This window comes from Mobula hypostoma, chromosome 11 (genome assembly GCF_963921235.1).
Source record: "Mobula hypostoma chromosome 11, sMobHyp1.1, whole genome shotgun sequence".
In the NCBI taxonomy this organism is placed as follows: domain Eukaryota; kingdom Metazoa; phylum Chordata; class Chondrichthyes; order Myliobatiformes; family Myliobatidae; genus Mobula; species Mobula hypostoma.
The window spans coordinates 70164536-70184437 of record NC_086107.1 but is presented as its reverse complement, the minus strand read 5'-3'; the positions used below and the strand labels follow the sequence as shown (position 1 = coordinate 70184437).

The 19902-nt window shown below is 39.4% G+C and overlaps 1 protein-coding gene across 1 annotated transcript in view; it reads left to right on the top strand.

The window, feature by feature from the left end:
- The window catches only part of pdhx (pyruvate dehydrogenase complex component X), a 257338-nt gene that overhangs the window by 182024 nt on the left and 55412 nt on the right, over positions 1-19902 (top strand). The window contains exons 8-9 of the mRNA XM_063062249.1: positions 10305-10363; positions 17357-17515. Of these exons, the coding sequence (XP_062918319.1) occupies positions 10305-10363; positions 17357-17515 (218 nt within the window). The remainder of the gene's footprint in view (positions 1-10304; positions 10364-17356; positions 17516-19902) is intronic.

Sequence of the window (19902 nt, the reverse complement as noted above, 5' to 3'; positions counted from 1 at the left end):
TTCACTTTTATCCCAATTTATGTTGTAACCTGATACCTTCCCATATTCATCCAATCTAGAAGATAATTTATGTAACGAATGTTGTGGGTTTGTTAAATAGATCAAAACATCATCGGCAAAAAGATTAATTTTATATTCCTCTTGGTTAACTCTAAAACCCATAATATCTGGATCAATTCTAATTAGTTCTGCTAATGGCTCTATCGCCAATACAAATAAAGCAGGTGATAGTGGAGAACCTTGTCTAGTTGACCTTTTTAACTGGAATGGTGTTGAAATTTGAGAGTTTGTCACTACTTTAGCTTTAGGGTTAGAATTTAAAGTTTTAATCCAATTTATAAAAGATGTTCCTAACCCATATTTTTCTAATACTTTAAATAAAAAATCCCATTCTAATCTATCAAATGCTTTTTCTGCATCCAAAGCTACTACTATACTCTTCTCATCCCTTTTTTGTGCCAAATGAATTATACTGAGTAGCCGAGTTACATTATCTGCCAATTGTCTATTTTTAATAAATCCTGTTTGATCCATATGTATTAATTTTGGTAAATATTTAGATAATCTATTCGATAAAATTTTTGCTATTATTTTATAATCCGTATTCAATAAAGAAATAGGCCTGTATGATGTTGGTTTCATAGGATCTCTGTCCTTTTTTGGCAATACTATTACAATCGCTGTTGAAAAAGATTCTGGAAGTTTATGTATTTTTTCTGCTTGACGTATTAGTTCCATAAAAAGAGGAAATAATAAATCTTTAAATTTTTTATAAAATTCAGGTGGAAAACCATCTTCTCCTGGAGATTTATTACTTTGGAGTGATCCTAAAGCTTCTTCAACTTCTTTTAATGTAATAGGCATATCTAATCCCCTCTGTTCTTCCAAATTCAATTTTGGAAGAGAAACTTGTGATAAAAATCTTTCTATCTCATTAACATCATTTTGGGATTCTGATTGATATAATTCAGAATAAAAATTTTTAAAGGTTTCATTTATTTCAAGAGGTTTATAAGATATTTTATTTGCCCTTGTTCTAATTGCACTTATTGTTTTGGAAGCTTGTTCTGTTTTCAACTGCCAGGCAAGAATTTTATGTGCTCTCTCACCTAACTCATAATACCTTTGTTTAGTTCTTATAATTGCTTTTTCCGTTCTATATGTCTGAAGCGTATTATATTGTAACTTCTTATTGACAAGTTGTCTTCGTTTTTCTTCTGACATATATCTTTGAGATTCTTTTTCTATTTTTGTAATCTCTTTTTCCAATTGATCTAGTTCTGCCATATATTCTTTCTTAATTTGACGTATAACTTATTATCTGTCTCCTAAGATATGCTTTCATCGCATCCCATAATATAAATTTATCCTCCACTGAATGAAAATTTGTATCCAAAAAAAATTGTATCTACTTTTTCATAAAATCACAAAAATCTTGACGTTTTAATAATGTTGAATTAAATCTCCATCTATAAGCCAGTTCTTCCTTATCAGCCATTATTATTGTCATTAATAAAGGAGAATGATCTCTAATATTCTTGCTTTATATTCCATATTTTTCACTCTGTGTTGAATATGCATTGATAATATAAAAAAATCTGTCCTTGCGTAAGTTTTATGTCTATGGGAATAGAACGAATAGTCTCTTTCTTTACGATTGATTCTTCTCCATATATCAATCAAATTTAAATCTTTCATCAATGATAAAGTTAAATTTACTACCTTTGATTTTATAACAGCCTTGGTTGATCTATCTAAGACTGGGTCTAAGCAAAAATTAAAGTCTCCTCCAATTAATATTTTTTCATGCGCATCCGCCAAATTCAAAAAAGCTTCTTGTATGAATTTTGCATCATTTTCGTTTTGTTGCATAAATATTCATAAAAGTCCATAGTTCGGAAAAAATTTGACAATGTATAATCACATATCTTCCTGCAGAATCAGTTATTACATTTTGTATTCTAATTGGTAACGTTTTATTGATCAAAATTGCTACTCCCCTCGCTTTTGAATTAAATGAAGCCGCAACAACACTACCCACCCAATCTCTCTTTAGTTTCTGATGTTCTGTTTCTGTTAGGTGCGTTTCCTGTAAAAAAGCTAAATCTATCTTCATTTTTTTAATATATGTTAAGATTCTTTTTCTTTTCACTGGTCCATTAAGCCCATTAACATTAAAACTCAAAAAATTCAATAAGTTAGTCATTATTCTTAACAAAGTGACTCCAATCTAAAACATTACTTATCTTCTCAACTCTCATAGTTCCTTGGGGAATCTCTTTAAATTTCACCATGTTGCTATGTGTTCCCCTCCCAACCTTCCAGGCAAAAAGAAAAACAGATAGAAAAAAAAAGAAAAAACAAAATACCCCCCCACTAATGTTGTGAATGAAAGGATACACAACACTACCCCCCTCCATTTTACGGGTCATGGCAAAAGCCACGCTTGCACACATGATTAACGTAGCAATCGATCAGTGCTTCTTCCAGCTCCCCCGCAACAAAAAAAGTTTTATATAGACAAAATTAGTATTACTATTCCCAACTAATTTCCTCCAGTATTAACCTTTCTTACCCCCCTCATATAATTAATAATATATTTATACATTCATCCAGCTTCAAAAATCCAACAAGTCCATTCTTTAACCCAATCTTCATCTTCAATCTATCTCGCTCTCCTGAGTTTGTTCTTGTATCTGGTGAATATTCAGAGAATCTCGCACAAACTGCTCTGCTTTCTGGTAGACATCAAAAAATCTTTTTTCTCCACCAGGCAAAAAAATCTTCAAAGTTGCAGGATAACGCAGTATAAATTGATAACTATGATCCCATAGGGTTTTTTTCACTGGATTAAACTTCTTCCTTTTCTTCAAAAGTTCGTAACTTATATCAGGGTAGAAAAAAACTTTGTTCCCTTTAATTATCAATGGCCCTTTTCTATCTTTGGCAGCTCAAGCAGCTGCCTGTAGAATCCTTTCCTTGTCTTGAAATCTTAAGAATTTTATTAAAATCGATCGTGGATATTGGTCATCTTTTGGTTTTGGTCTTAAAGCTCTATGTGCCCGCTCAATTTCAATTGGTCGAGCCTCCTCTCCCATTTGCAAAACATCCGGGTTCCATCTTTGAAAAAATTCTATTGGCTTTTCTCCCTCCATACCTTCTGTAAGACCAACAATTTTAATATTATTACGTCTCCTGAAATTTTCCAACATGTCCACTTTCTCCAAGAGTTGGTTTCTTTCCGAGTTCCAGACAAGCAAATCATTTTCTGTTTTTTCCACTCTATCATTCATAAGCCCCATTTCTCTTTCCATTTTCTGAAGCTTCTTTTCCATTTTGTCCTGTCTTTCCATAACTGTATTATAGCACCTCTTGGTATCTCTAAGCTCTTCTCTTACTTTTCTTAATTCAGCCGTTGATTGCAATATAGCCTCTCTTATGTCTCTATCATCTCCTTTACTTCCACTTGCTTCAAATTCTTCCTCCTCTTCTTCATCTGTGTTCTCTGCAGAATCCAGTTCTGACTCTGAGTCATTTTCAATTGCAGTGGGTGTCGGTTCTTGTAGTTTGCGTTGCGTCAATTTGCGCATGTGCTCTTCTTTGCGCATGCGCAATTCCGTTGTCTTCTTCGGAGCAACCTCTGCCACCGCTATTGCTCCCTGTTCTACCGAAGGAGATCCAACCTGAGTCTGAGGCTCCATCGTTGCAGTAGGCCCTTTTTTCTTCCCTTCTCACGGCTGCTTCGCAACAGCAGACTTCTTTTGTTGCAGTTTAGGAGGCATATCGTAAAGTAGTCTTACAAAGTTTATACATAGTTTTCAGAAAATATTTACCAACTTTGTTTTATTTAAACGGTACTTTGATTTGTTGCGGGAGAGCTGGATTTACACGTCTCAATCCCACGTCATCACATGACGCCTCCCAATCCTAACCTTATTATTAAACCCGTCGATAAGTGGGGTGCTGTTGTAGTCTGGCGTACTGACCTCTACCTTGCCGAGGCACAGCGACAACTCGCGGATACCTCCTCTTATTTACCCCTCGATTGTGACCCCACTAAGGAGCACCAGGCCATTGTCTCCCACACCATCACCGACTTTATCCGCTCAGGGGATCTCCCATCCACTGCTACCAACCTTATAGTTCCCACAGCCCGCACTTCCCGTTTCTACCTCCTACCCAAGATCCACAAACCTGCCTGTCCTGGCCGACCTATTGTCTCAGCTTGCTCCTGCCCCACCGAACTCATTTCTGCATACCTCGACACTGTTTTATCACCCCTTGTTCAATCCCTTCCGACCTATGTTCGTGACACTTCTCACGCTCTTAAACTTTTCGATGATTTTAAGTTCCCTGCCCCCACCGCTTTATTTTCACCATGGATGTCCAGTCCTTATATACTTCCATACCCCATCAGGAAGGTCTCAAAGCTCTACGCTTCTTTTTGGATTCCAGACCTAATCAGTTCCCCTCTACCACCACTCTGCTCCGTCTAGCGAAATTAGTCCTTACTCTTAATAATTTCTCCTTTGGCTCCTCCCACTTCCTCCAAACTAAAGGTGTAGCTATGGGCACCCGTATGGGTCCTAGCTATGCCTGCCTTTTTGTTGGGTTTGTGGAACAATCTATGTTCCGTGCCTATTCTGGTATCTGTCCCCCACATTTCCTTCGCTACATTGATGACTGCATTGGCGCTGCTTCCTGCACGCATGCAGAACTCGTTGACTTTATTAACTTTGCCTCCAACTTTCACCCTGCCCTCAAGTTTACCTGGTCCATTTCCGACACCTCCCTCCCCTTTCTAGATCTTTCTGTCTCTGTCTCTGGAGACAGCTTATCCACTGATGTCTACTATAAGCCTACTGACTCTCACAGCTATCTGGACTATTCCTCTTCTCACCCTGTCTCTTGCAAAAACGCCATCCCCTTCTCGCAATTCCTCCGTCTCCGCCGCATCTGCTCTCAGGATGAGGCTTTTCATTCTAGGACGAGGGAGATGTCTTCCTTTTTTAAAGAAAGGGGCTTCCCTTCCTCCACTATCAACTCTGCTCTTAAACGCATCTCCCCCATTTCACGTGCATCTGCTCTCACTCCATCCTCCCACCACCCCACTAGGAATCGGGTTCCCCTGGTCCTCACCTACCACCCCACCAGCCTCCGGGTCCAACATATTATTCTCCGTAACTTCCACCACCTCCAACGGGATCCCACCACTAAGCACATCTTTCCCTCCCCTCCTCTCTCTGCATTCCGCAGGGATCGCTCCCTACACAACTCCCTTGTCCATTCGTCCCCCCCATCCCTCCTCACTGATCCCCCTCCTGGCACTTATCCATGTAAGCGGAACAAGTGCTACACATGCCCTTACACTTCCTCCCTTACCACCATTCAGGGCCCCAAACAGTCCTTCCAGGTGAGGCATCACTTCACCTGTGAGTCGACTGGGGTGATATACTGCATCCGGTGCTCCCGATGTGGCCTTTTATATATTGGCGAGACCTGACACAGACTGGGAGACCGCTTTGCTGAACATCTACGCTCTGTCCGCCAGAGAAAGCAGGATCTCCCAGTGGCCACACATTTTAATTCCACATCCCATTCCCATTTTGACATGTGTATCCACGGCCTCCTCTACTGTAAAGATGAAGCCACACTCAGGTTGGAGGAACAACACCTTATATTCCGTCTGGGTAGCCTCCAACCTGATGGCATGAACATCGACTTCTCTAACTTCCGCTAAGGCCCCACCTCTGCCTCGTACCCCATCTGTTACTCATTTCTATGCATACATTCTTTCTCTCACTCTCCTTTTTCTCCCTCTGTCCCTCTGAATATACCTCTTGCCCATCCTCTGGGTCACCCCCCCCCCTTGTCTATCTTCCCGGACCTCCTGTCCCATGATCCTCTCGTATCCCCTTTTGCCTATCACCTGTCCAGCTCTCGGCTCTATCCCTCCCCCTCCTGTCTTCTCCTATCATTTTGGATCTCCCACTCCCCCTTCTGTCTTCTCCTATCATTTTGGATCTCCCCCTCCCCCTCCAACTTTCAAATCCCTTACTCACTCTTCCTTCAGTTAGTCCTGACGAAGGGTCTCGGCCTGAAACGTCGACTGCACCTCTTCCTGCAGATGCTGCTTGGCCTGCTGCGTTCACCAGAAATTTTGATGTATGTTGCTTGAATTTCCCGCATCTGCAGAATTCCTGTTGTTTGCGTTAATTTGGCACACTGTGACTTCAATGATGTTTCTCTGCACTGGACTGTTTTAGTCTATTCTGGATCCATGCTGACTGTCCAACTGATTAAATTTTCCTCTTTTTAATAAAATTTTAGCAAATTCCTTTTACAAACAGAATCTCATCCATTATCACAGATCAACATCATGAATTATTTTGTTTGGCAGCGCAGTACAGTACAAGACATAAAATTACTACAAGTTACAAAGTAATTAGTGCAAAAGCAAATAATGAGGTAGTGTTCATGAATTGTTCACATATCTGACAGTGGAGGGTTTTTTGCCTCAACTGTTCACAATATGGGCACCCTCAGTGTATTAATGTTCTAGTTTCTTGATAATGCATTTGTGTAATATTCTTTTGTCACTGTCCTTTTTGGCATAAATTTAATTTCCAAAGGATTGTCACAATATTCACCATTTGCTCCTGAGTTTTCTGGATAACATGGAAACCATGAAGTCCCTGTCCATGTATGCCTCTTGGCCTCGTACGTCAGTACCAGCCGTCAACAATATTTACTCCAATCTTACATTCATCACATTTTTTATTGTCCCCGCATTTTCATCAACTATTCCCTGCTACGACTTTTAAATTGAAGTGATTTCTTTCCAAAAGTAACTTTACAATAGCATTTTAACCATTATGTGGTTCTACAGTTCCAATATTTGTATATTGTTAGAACTACTATCTTCTACCGCTTGTCTGTCTCCTCCCCACTATTCTCTTTCAGCAGGTTTTCCCCGCACTTCTCGCTGGATTGTGGCCATGTTGAGGTAGCTGGGCCATAAAAGCCCTGGGTCCTTGCATGCTAGCCCTAAAAGCTGAGGTAATTCTTCATTACTTTGTCTTGTTTTCTTATACTTTATAAGCCTGTAGCTTTTATAGGTCTAACATCAGAGGACACTGTCATTAATGGATACATGTTAACTTGAAATCCTCAGAAATTTATGAAAAAGTAAATTTAATCATGTGTGACCAGAGGGATTCATTGATGCATGAACACAACAACCATAAAGACAAAAGATTGAGCAACTCTTCTTTATTCCTGATTGCCCGGTTTAGACTGGAGTACACTTGGTCAATGGTTTCTTTTCAAATTTAAACCGTAGATTAAGCCTGAAATGGAGATTGCATACATAGTTCAAACTAAGCAGCCCTTAAGTCACTCCATTCAACTCTGAATTGATCTTTAAAGTCTAAATTCTGATTGTTTCTTTCCACTTTGCCAAAATTCATTGACTCGTTAGCTTCCTAATATCAGTGTTACGAACCCACAGGTTTTGCTTACTGTGGACTGTTATCGTAAGAGTGCCTAAATGAGGCAGGACTATGATGTTGTTCACTGACTGACTCGCAGCTTGTTTAACTTTAAAACAAAGACACAGACAGTCACAGTCAGAAGTCAGAAGAGAGAAAAAGAGAAAGCGACCAGCAGAGGAAACTTCAGCTGGTCACTGCGAAGGTTCAAAACTCTCTTATGCCCACAGGGGTGGGTTGATTATTGATCCAGTGCCCATTGAATGTGTGGCTGTCACTTTGTATAATCCATAGGAGTGGATTAAGAAATGTCCTGTGAGACCGCTCGAAGTTAACCCTTGCCTGGGTATGTTATGTGGTAACCCCTTGAAGACGACATCCCTGTGACAGATCACTCTGGTGGTAATTCGTATGTGAATGGCTCGATGCAGGATCTTCGACAACTGATATTTATCAATTACCATCGTGGAACCTGTGGAATTTGACGTAATTGCCTTCTGTCTACATTTACCCTGGATTACAAATATCTCTGTTTTACCATTTATTCTGTGGATGAACTCAACTTTCCTACTTTACCATCTCAAGGCTCTAAGCTTTGTTTCCCCAAGCTTAACTTAGTTTGGGAGCTATATTACACACATATATACATACAACACTGTTAACATTTGTTTATCTTGGTTAAGTTACTATATTATAAGTAGATACTAATAAAGATAGTGGTTTTAACATTAAAACACGACTCAGTGTGAAATCTCTTGCTGCTGGTTTATTTCTAAAACGTTACAGTATGTAACGTCCAAAGCCTCCACCACATTTTTGTTATTTCTGGACGTGACTTCTCCTGTGCACTACTTGCAAGTTTCTTGAGGTCTACTGCTTAAACCAGAATTTGTCCCAGTTTTATAAGGTTTGAAGACAAGTATGATGGCTTTATTGGGTGAATAAAACTGTAATAGCCAGGGCTGATTATGGCGACAAACTCCACTACCTATTAAATGGCGTGCACCTCAAATAGCCTCTGACAACCAAGTCTGGCTCCTGACCTTCATGTGTGTCTTATCTACAAAGCCCAGCAGATCTGTTTCTACTGACGAGACAGGGCAAAGGCAGGTTATTGGTGCCCTAAAACGTCGCTTCGGGCAGCTGGGGCTCGTTGGTTGTGGTTGGCAGCTCATCTCGGAGACAGAGGAATCTAATCTCAAACTTCCGCTGCCTTGCGGCTATAGCTACTTATGGGGAAGGCTTTGGGAGTAAACCCTGAGGGAAAAATCTGGAGGGAGTCCCCAAGGCAGTCCTACATTGAGTTTATTGCTGACTGGCAACTCCTGCGATGCTGCTGGTACCAAACTGTATCGGTCTCTGCCATTCCTTTGGGTTCCTTTGGAGCGTGGTGAGGGGGAGCTTGTTACATGGGCAACACTGCTTGCTCTCTATATCATACTACCTAGGCTTGTGTATGTAGAGCGCGAGGATGCGATATCCAATGTTAACTCTAACCAACCTCAGAAAGCTGACTCATGTGATAAGCTAAAGGGACAATGCCAGCATTTCTGACTCTCTGCTCTGCTGCTGAACTCTCCATTCTATCCAGCAGTGGAGCAGTACTTGCAATGAGGGCTATTATATCAATTATGATCTATTCTTTAGAATGTATTGACACTGTGGAGAGGTAACTTATTTTACTTAAAACTAATTCCTTTACTTGCTTGTTTGTATATTAATCTCCTTTAATTATGTTTTTTTTTATTTTTCATAATTCTTATTCCTGCCTTAATTTCTTTGACAATCTGTGGGCAGGCAGTAGGTTAGTTCTAGGACCACACAGCCCACTGTGTATGATAGCAAGTCAATAGACATGCTGCTGTAGAACTAGTGTCTGCGTTATTATAATTCTAGCTTTGCACTAATGTAAGAGCATGGATTTACAATTTAATTAAGAAGCATTCATCAACTGACTCTTTTCCAAAGCACTTGCAGTCAATCTGCATTGTGACCTTGAACTTGCATTTACCTGTCCTTCAGTCCTTCTCTGGCTCTGACATCTCTGATCTCAGCATCTTTCCACAAAAGCTCCATTAAGCCTTAGCAACAGCACCTCATTTTCTGACTAGGCACATTTCAGCCTTCTAAATGTGCCATCAAGTTAAACAATGTAAGATAATTTGAATTCATGATTCCTCTCGTAATTTTAGACAATTATTCCACATCCACTTCCTCCTAGCACCTACACCTCCTCCGTTATTTGTCCCATTACTAACCACATTCACCTTGTACCATCTAATCTCCCATTTAGAAAGGTCAGTGACCTGAATCATTCACTCTCCCCAAAAATGATGCTGGACCTGCTGAAGCTTCCGGCATCTGCAGTATTTTGCTTTTACAATGCCACAAAAAGCAACAGATGCTATTTTTGGTGTATCCTGACCACCCAATGGCAATCTAAATTATGGAATGTTTTTATAATTGATTTTGAAACCTCTGAAAATATTTTTTTCACCGTAAATGCATTTTAAAAAGTACCGTGCAATATAAATGGAATTTAAAAGGAACACATGCCGTCATTCACTGTAACATTAGCCACAGCATGAAGCTCAGTTATTGTATAGAATCTTTAATACACTAATGCCCTTGATTCTCAGCAAGCTAAAGGAGTGTCACATCTGCCTGGACACCATTTGCAGCAACAGAGTAGGGATCTGTGCAGACATTAGCATTGCAATGTCCTTTTTCAAGCACTGCATTAATGAAAAGCTGCATCTCCGTCAAAGTAAATCTCTCCATTCTCATTGATTTCACTGTTTTTTTTTCTTCTAGATGACATCAAGGTCTCTGTGAATGATTTCATTATCAAGGCAGCTGCTGTCACACTGAAAGTAAGTGAGCTCCAAAAAACAGCAATGATACAGTGCCTTGAAAAAGTATTCAGCCCCACAACTATTTTCACATTGTACTGTCTCATTTTCAAAATTTAAAATATATTGAAGTAGGATATTTTAGCTAATCTGCAAAACATCATGCATCATGTCAAATCAAAAGGAAATTTCCAAAATTACAAAAAATTTAAAATCAAAATGCTGAGGCTGTATAAGAAAACACCCCCTGTGTAATTACTGTGCTAACTGTATATTGCACCTGAGGAAAGTATTACTTTACCAACTCACCCAATTTGTTGATGTCGAAAATTGGAGGATCGCCTGAATAAATACTTTCTCGTAAGGTCTAACTATATGGTAGATTTTCAACAAACCAAACCATGATGATAAAAGAGCATTCAAGGCAAGTCAGGGAAATGATAATAGAGAAACACAAATCTGGGCAAGGGTACAAGACCATCTCAACGGTACTGAGCATACCTCAGAGCTCAGTGCAGTCCATCATAAAAAAGTGGAAAAGATATTAAACCACAGCCACGCTGCCTAAGTACCCTCCAAATATCCGGACCTGCTTCTCATTTTTTTTTGCACTACCTTACTTTTCCTTTTGTGTTTTCTATTTATGATTCATAATTTAAATTTTTACTATTTACTATCGATTTGTACTCCAGGGAGCGCAAAGCGCAGAATCAAATATCGCTGTGATGATTGTAATCTCTAGTATCAATTCTTTGGCGACAATAAAGTAAGTCAGGCTGCCCCTCCAAACAGTGGCTTCAGTAGAATGGCACTTATAAGAGAGGGTACTGTACTGTGTTGTCAGGTCACTCTGAGTGAGCTGCAGAAGTCAGTGTGGCTATAACTGGAGACAAAGTTCATGGCTCCACAATCTCTTCAGGCTTTGCACAAAAAGGGTATTAATGGAAGAGTGGCAAGGAAGAAGCCCTAGCTGAACAGTAAAGCATATCCTTGCCGGTAAAGACTTTGCAAAGCTTCACTTAGGACAGGGATTCCCAACCTGTTATACGTCATTGACCCCACCATTAACTGAGGGGTTCATGGACCGCAGGGAGGGATCCTCTGACTTAGAAGATGCTGTAAAAGATGTGGAAGAAGGTCTTGTGGTTGAATAAGACTGAAGTAGAATTTTTTGGTCTCAACTCTTAAGCAGTATGTGTGGCATAACTCTCCAAGCATTACACATCAGCTAGTTAATGCCATCCCTGCTGTAAAATATGGTGGATGTGGCATCATGCTGTGGAGATGGTTTTCAGCAGTAAGGACTAGAAATCTGGTTAGGATTGACGGGCAGCAGTAGGAACTGGAAATCTGGTTAGGATTGATGGAAAGATGAATGCAGCTAAATACAGGGAGATCCTAGATTAAAGCCTGCTAACCTCTGCCAGAAAGTTTAAAGTGGGAAGGAAATTCAACTTTCAGCAGGACAATGACCCTAAGCACACTGCTAGAGCAACAACAGAGTGGCTTCAAATGAAGAAAATTGATGTCCTTAAGTGGTCCAGAGAATCCTGACCTTAACCTGATCAAATATCTTTTGTAAGACCACTAGAAAGTTGTCAATCACCGCTCCCCAACTAACCTAGCGCACAGCTTGAGCAATTTTTCAAGGAGGAGTGGGCAAGTCTTGCTCCATCACTTTGTGCAAAGCTGATAGAGAATTATCTAAAAAGACTACTGACTGTAATAATCGCGAGAGGGGGCTCAACTAAGTACTGAGCAAAGAGGGATGAATATTTTTGAATTGCTGATATTTCAGGTTTTGGATTTTTATTTTTTTATCCTTAGCAATTCTCCCTTTTTTGGGGCTCTACTGTGAAAAAGGAGCATGTGATTCACAAATAAAAATTCTCACTTAAATTGATCAAAACCCCTGGTTGTAATATTAATTTACATGAACAAAACATTGCAGGCTGAGTAGTTTTACAGGGCACTGCATAGAGTGAGAGATTTGCTTCACGTGCACAAACATATCATTCAAAACACTGCCTGGATTTAACGAAAATAATCTGATCCCTTCAAGGCCAGAAATCTGAAATTCTGAGATGGAGTTTTACAGTTTTGCTTGATAAAGCAACTTAAGGTACAAATAACTTAGCAGCCTTCTTTTTCCATATTCCTTTGCAGTGTAGAAGGAGCCATTTCAACCCATTGAGTCTATATCTGCTTACAGAGCAATCCCATTCCCCTACAGATCTTTACTATAACTTGTTCTTCCTGCTTTCCCATCAGCTCCCCCCAGATTCTACCGCGCCGTTACACTCTAGGGGAAATTTACAGTGGCCAGTTAACCTCCCAGTCCTCACATCCTCGGATGTGGAAGGAAACTGAAGCACCCGAAAGAAACTGCTGTCACAGGGAGAACATGAAGTCTGTCCACAAATAGTATTGGAGGTCAGCACTGAGCTGCAGTTAAGACAAAAACTACTTAAACTACTTTTATAATACTATTTACATTGTAAAAACATGCAGGTATTTATGTACTTACGCACATTTTATCCCACGTTCATACTTGAACCTCTAATTTTACTTTTATATAATTCTCTATAATTGTTGATATTCCTGTTGTTTCATGTAGCACTCTGACCGACCCACCTCAGCACACTCCTAATACGTGTAAATGTATGTAGTGAGCAAAGTTGAATAGTTGTGCTAATCTGTCATGAAAAGGAAAGGCAGGCTTGAAGTACCAGTTCTGTGTGAGGAATCTGTAAATTCCTAAATGAATCTTAAAGCAAACATTAAGCATGAGGAAGAAATGCTGTAAGCACAAAATTTAGTCTGCATCTGTGGGAAGAATTGAGTAGACAAAGCTGAAGAAAACTGGTGGAGCTTGACCAGGAATGTTTACATAGAACATAGAACAGTACAGCACAGGAAGAGGCTCTTCAATGCACAGTGTCGTGCCAAACCAGCTAAAAAGTAAATCAAAAACACCTAAGCACTAATCTCTCTTACCTACACCATGTCCATATCCCTCCATCTTCCTCACATCTCACATCTATATGCCTATTTAAATGTCCCTTAAAAGCCTCTAATGTATTTGCCTCTACCACCGTACCAGGCAGGGCATTCCAAGCATCCACCACTCTCTGAGGAAGAAAGTGACCCCTAACAGCCCCTTTGAACCTATCCCCGCTCACCTTCAGTGTATGCTCTCTGGAATTGGACATTTCAATCATGGGAAACAGATAGTCCCTGCCTACTTTATCTATGTCTTGCATAATCTTATAAGCCTCTATCAGATCTCCTCTTCGCCCCCGCCACTCCAGACAAACCAACCAGCCTATTCCCTTTCCTTTCTCTCTGTCCGCCATTGCTGTCCAACCTTATATGGGTTTCCAGCATCTTCTCCATGCAGTATGTGTTTCCTGATTCCGACTATAGTCATCTCCTCCAGGAATTTCTATTAGTCCTGAAAGGCAGAATGTGCCAACCAAAGAAATAAGTATTGTGGTATGGATGTTAAAACCCAATTACAAATAAAATCTACAGCTGTGCCCTGAGGAAGATTGTATTGGTGAACTATTGCAATAATTAGTGTGTCTAATTCCAGGTCTCCAAAGAAAGCAGATGGCTCTAGACAGGATAGATTTTACAAATCATTGTAGCTTTTTTTTTGGTTTTCCTGTAAATATGCCATATATAAAATGTCACTATGTGAATCTTCAACTAGAAATGACAAACATATGGAGAAACCCAAAACAGAGTAAATGTTTTTGCCTGAAATAATAACAGACCAAAAATGGGAAGACAAATTTCTTTTCAATCAATTTATCTTTAGTCATTTTGAATGATATTATATATTTTAATGTTCATGTTCAAAGGGATCTCTAAAGGGTCCTAAATATTAAATGTTAACATTGGATTACATTCAGGACTTGGAGGAGCTAGTATTACTAATCAACGGAGTGAGAGGATAGCCACTAAATTCAGTACAATCTGGATGAGAAATGCTAAGTAAGTTAACTGATATAATGCAAACTTTAGAAAATTTAACCTCCAAATACTTACACAAAAATAGATAAGGGACCATATTCTATTGGACTCAGCCCATCCCCAGGAATCATTTTACCCATGATCCCGATGTGCCCACACTAACCTCAGGCAGAGGTACAGGACTGACCTCACTGCTCCTCTGCATTCCAGGTGATGGAGAGTATGGTGCAAGTAGTGACCCAGCTTCATGTGACATGGTGCAGATGCCCCCCTCCAAGCACCCAGACAGGCTTTGTCAGTAGACAAAGATGCGATTGCAGTTTAAATGTCCCTGCCATTCAAAAAATTTAAAAACTACTATACTTTGTACTAATATGTAGAAAAATATGAAAACATTAACATTTATCTTAATTTAAATATATTGTCACTCAGAAATGATTAAGGATAAAATGGCTGGAAAGAAACTTGCCTTTTCAGTTGCTATCCAGGTGTACCCTAAAATCAATGAGATCACATGTTCCTGTTTGTTTGACCTGGTTCCGGATCTAATGAACATAGAACTGTACAGCACAAGAATACACCCTTCATCCCATGATGTTACGCCAAACTAATGACGTTAATTGTACTCAGTTAAACTAATCACTCCTGCAGGCAGATTGTCTATAGCTTTCCATTCACTATATATTCATATGTTCTACCCCCATGACTCCCCTGTCTACTTATGGGTTACATCAAAAGATTGGAGTCAGTCTCATGATATCATGTTGAACTTAGAAACGGAGTGTAGTGACAGATATTTTGATTTCTTACCCATCAAGACCTGAACAACCAGGTACATGCATCTCCACTACTTATGTGCAACTATTTAAATAAAAGGAAGAAGATAAAAAAATTCAAAGTTCATGTTCGAAGTCAATTTATTATCAAAGTACATATGTGACAACCCTGAGATTAATTTTCTTGTAGGTATTTATAGTAAATATAAGAAACACAATAGAATCAAAGAATGACCGTTCCCATCCAATGTGTAAAAGATGACAAACTGCAAATACAAAAAAAGAAATAATAATGATAAATAAATAAGCAGTAAAAATCGAGAACGTGCAATGAAGAATCCTTGAAAGATAGTTCATAGGTTGTGGGAACAGGACATTGGTGGGGTGAGTGAAGTTGAGTTATACCCTCTGGTTCAAGAGTCTGATAGCTTCAGGGTAATAACTGTTCCTGAACCTGGTGGAGTGGGTCCTGAGGCTCCTGTTCCACCTTCCCGATGGCAGCAGCAAGAAGAAATGATGGCCTGGATAGTGGGGGTCCTTGATGATGGATGCTGCTTTCCTGCGACGGTGTTCCGTGTAGATGTGAAAGGGCGGCAGGAAAAGCTTATCCATCCCCCCAGCCTTGCTCTGCCATTCAAGAAAGTAAGTTCAGTGCTGCTTTCCTGTACCAGCCTCATCTCTTCATTCAAACCCTTCATGAAAATTCAATAAAGATGCAAAAACTAAAGGAAGATATCAAGATAAAGTAATCTGACAAGTAATGGTGTATTTTACAGCTTTGTCAATAAAAGAAGAATTGTTAAGATCAAACTAGATCCTTGTGACATTTATAATAAGTAAATTGTCTTAAAGTGTCAGTTGTTATGACTAATTTTTGGAATGCATTTGAGACAATATGTTGTGGACACAACCAGGGAACAGATTACTTTAGATCTGATCATGTATGATAAAACAGGATTTATTTAAACCCCCATTGAAAGGGATGCACTGTGGGAGGGTGATTGTAATGTAAAAGTCTCACATACTGTTTAAGAATGACAAACTTAAGTAAGAAATTCAAGTTTTAGACTTAAGTAGAATAATTACATAGGTAAGAGGAATAGTTTGCTAAGGTATATTGGAAAATTAAGTTCAAGATAAGCAGTGGTAGACATTAAAAGAAAATTTTCGTATTATTTTACAAATATACATTTAATTGAGAGGTAAAGACACCACAGGAAAAATAATCCATCTGTGCTTAAAAAGGGGAACAGAATAGAATTAGACTTATACATTTGAAAATAATTTGTGAAGGAAGTTGAGAGGATTTTAAAAGCCAAGGAAGGATTACTAAAACTTTTGAAAAGGGATAAAGCAAGAAATGTGAAAATGAGCAGGGTATAGTAAAACAGTCTATAAAGGGCTATGGAGAGATGGAAGAAAGGGGGCAACAAAACTCAGCATTGGTTTTGTTGCTGTCCATTTGCATATTCCTGTTGCTGTTTCTCCCACCACCCCAACCACACTATGAATCCATGTGCTGTCTTCCTCAGTTCTACTGCCACCGATTTCCACTAATATATCAGTGCACCCCACCCCCCTCAACCGCCTCAGTCCCCGCTGAAAGCTGGCCCCTCCAAAAACTTGGTCATTTGACTTCAGTGGAATTGAATCTCGGAAGGTACGACCCTCAGCTGCTCTGTACTTAGCTTTTTAGTGCCAACAAGTCGGATGAATTTTGTCCACAGTGTTTCAAGTTGATAGGATTAATAAGAAATGAATGCTTATTTCATAAGGTATAGAATTCAAACGGGAAGACGTGACAATGAACAAATTCCTCTGAATAAAATTTCAGAATATCACTTGCAATACTGTTCCTCTATTGACAGGTGGATACATGTGATTTACAAAGTGTACAACATATAGTATATTCACTTCGATCATTCCTGGTACAACATAATTTAACTCTAGGATCAAATGTGGGAATCTTGGCCTTTTGCAATAGACCTAAGCAGATTCTGGTAGGAAATATCCCTTAGCAATTGCAGATGGCAGCAGTAGCTAAAGCAGACTTCTCGATTAAGTGGTTAGAAATGAGGCCAAAAGTATACTGGATTGAATATACAGAATTAACATTAATTCATAGGCACCATTACAAAGGAATCGATTGAGGGCAATTGTCTCTGTCTTTGTCTGTATCTGTGCAGCAGTTCTCTCTGACAACTGTGTCTTTTTGCTTCCTCCTCCCCTCTACTTTTTACTCAATGAAATGCTTTTGAAGCAAATGCCAGATGTGAATTCCACCTGGAGCAACGAAGGACCTTGTCAGCTCAGCTCTGTTGACATTTCAGTAGCTGTTGCTACGGACTATGGCCTTGTTACACCAATTGTCCAAGATGCTGCTTCCAAGGGAATAGAAGAAATTTCCACCACAGTCAAGGTAAGACCAAGAACTAGTATCAAAATCACAACTTGATTAACTTTCCATCACTACAGATATTGCTCTGAACTACTTGCCATTTAGGCAGCTGCTTAATATTTCTATTCAAATAATATTGTCACCTGTGTGTTATAAATTAAATAAATATAATTTAACAGCATGCATAAGAAGACACCAACTTATATATTGCTAGGCTGGACATTAGCAGCAGTCCCACTCAAAATGCTTGCTCTCAAAAATGCCAATATGTTGTACAGTCATGGAGCACACAAACAAGCCTCCCAGCTTACCACCCATTGTACCAATCTACACTAATCCCATTTACCCATTGAGGTCCATAACCTTTCATGTCAATGTGGTTTATGAACTTGTCTAGATGCTTTGTAAATGTCTCAAAGTTGTCTGTTTTTGCCATTTATTTATTTAAACAGCACATTCGAGACTGTGTTTACCCTCTGTGAAAAAGTACCCCCTCTGATCCCCTCCAACTACTGCCCTCTTTTTGAGATACCCCACCATGGGTAAAATGATTTTGCTCTCTACCTTGCCTATCCCCTCATAGTTTTGTATGCCTCTATCAGGTTGGCCCTCAGTTCTCCTCCACTATTATTCCAGCCACATTCTGGTGAATCCCTTCTGCACCCTCAGTGCAATCATGTCCTGCTAGTGGTGGATTCAGTGTGACTTAAGCAATGTTTTGTAAAATTGTAACTCGACATTCCAGCTGTTATAGTCTGTTCTAAGAAGTCAAGCATCATGTATGTCTTCTTATGCCTTATCCATCTATGGACCTCATCATTGGTTCCAGGATGATGTAGCCAGCAAAGTTATCTTTCTACCTTCCTCCTCTCAATAACTCCGAGTTAAGCTAAGGGTTAGCATTTGTTTGGCTGAGATTATAGATGGAGGTCAACCAGGAAGACAGCTTAATTGCTAATAAAGGGTTAACACTGTTATGGTTACCAATTTATAAATGTTTCCCAGGTATTAAAATGTGGAGATAGTTTAAGGCTGTGATGTGGCAATTCTTGATGGACCCTGGGATTACCACATGTAAACATTGATCTCAAGATGTCTGCACTCAAATTTAATGTTCTTAGGTGTCAGTAGCTTAATGCAAGGTCATTCACTTTGATAGAAGAATACCGTAAAAACATTTAATAATTTTTTTAACCATTGAGAGATTGCTGATGTTCAGAGGCACCTGGGTGCTCTAGCACACAAGTCACTGAAAGCTGAAAAATGAGGCTTCGGTAATGCCTTGGACTAGGACCTACATGGACAACTGGTACTAAAGGTTAAAGCCCATGTAGTCCAAGGCAATAGGGTGCTGAGGGTGATGATGGAAGGCTATTACCAATGGTGTACTATGACAATGGATGTTGGGACACTTGTTTCCTGTTAAGTATGTTAATAACTTTGATATGAATGTAGGGGTATGTTTAGTGTTATAAAAGTTGGCGGTGTCAGTAGTAAAGAGAGTAATCTCATTTTAAGGACCACATTAATTTTGGTAAAATGGACATAGCAAAAGAGGTGGAATGTAATCCTGATAAGTGCATGCTGATGCGTTGTGGAAAGACTGATAAGGATCAATGGTAGGTAACTAGGGAGTGCTCAGGATCAGAGAGACCTTGCTATACAAGTAGAATGTCTTTGAAGGTGACAACACACACGGGCAGATAAGGTAGTGAAGAACATATAGGATGTGTGCCTTCATTTGCCAAGGTATAAAATAAAATAGCAGGGGTTTTATAGTGTGACATTATCAACTGGAATATTGTGTACAGCTCCGTTTGCCACACTAAAAATATGATTGCACTGGAGAAAGTGGTGAGATTTTTCAGTACATTGTCCATGTTGGAAAGTATGGGTTATGAAGACAGACTGAATTGACTGACTTTGTTTTCCTTGCAATAGAAGACGCCGATGGAGACCTGAAAATAGCTACAGAAAATGATGTAGAGGATAGATAGTGAGAGACTTTCCCTCTTGGCAGAAGTGTCTAAAACTAGGTTTAACGTAAAGCTTGTAAAGGATCTGAGAAATTTTTTCATACAGTGTGTGATGGAGAATCAGGAAACCATTGCTTGAGGGGGTGGTGAAAGCAGAGAGTCTCACACTTAAAGAGGGCGTAAACGAGCACTTCAATTATAAAGACACAGAAGGCTGAACACCAGGTGTTGGTAAATGGAATTGCAGTAGTCTGAACCTGGTAGGTAAACCCTTGGTGACAGGAAGATTATGGTGCAGAAATAGAAGTGCTGGAAGAAGTTAGCATTTAGCAGCGTGTCTAGAAAAAGAGAAAAAATGTTTCAGATTGAGAATCTTTACTGGAACACTGAAAGAGAGGAAGCAAGTCCATCTAGTAACAGAAGGTGGGGAGA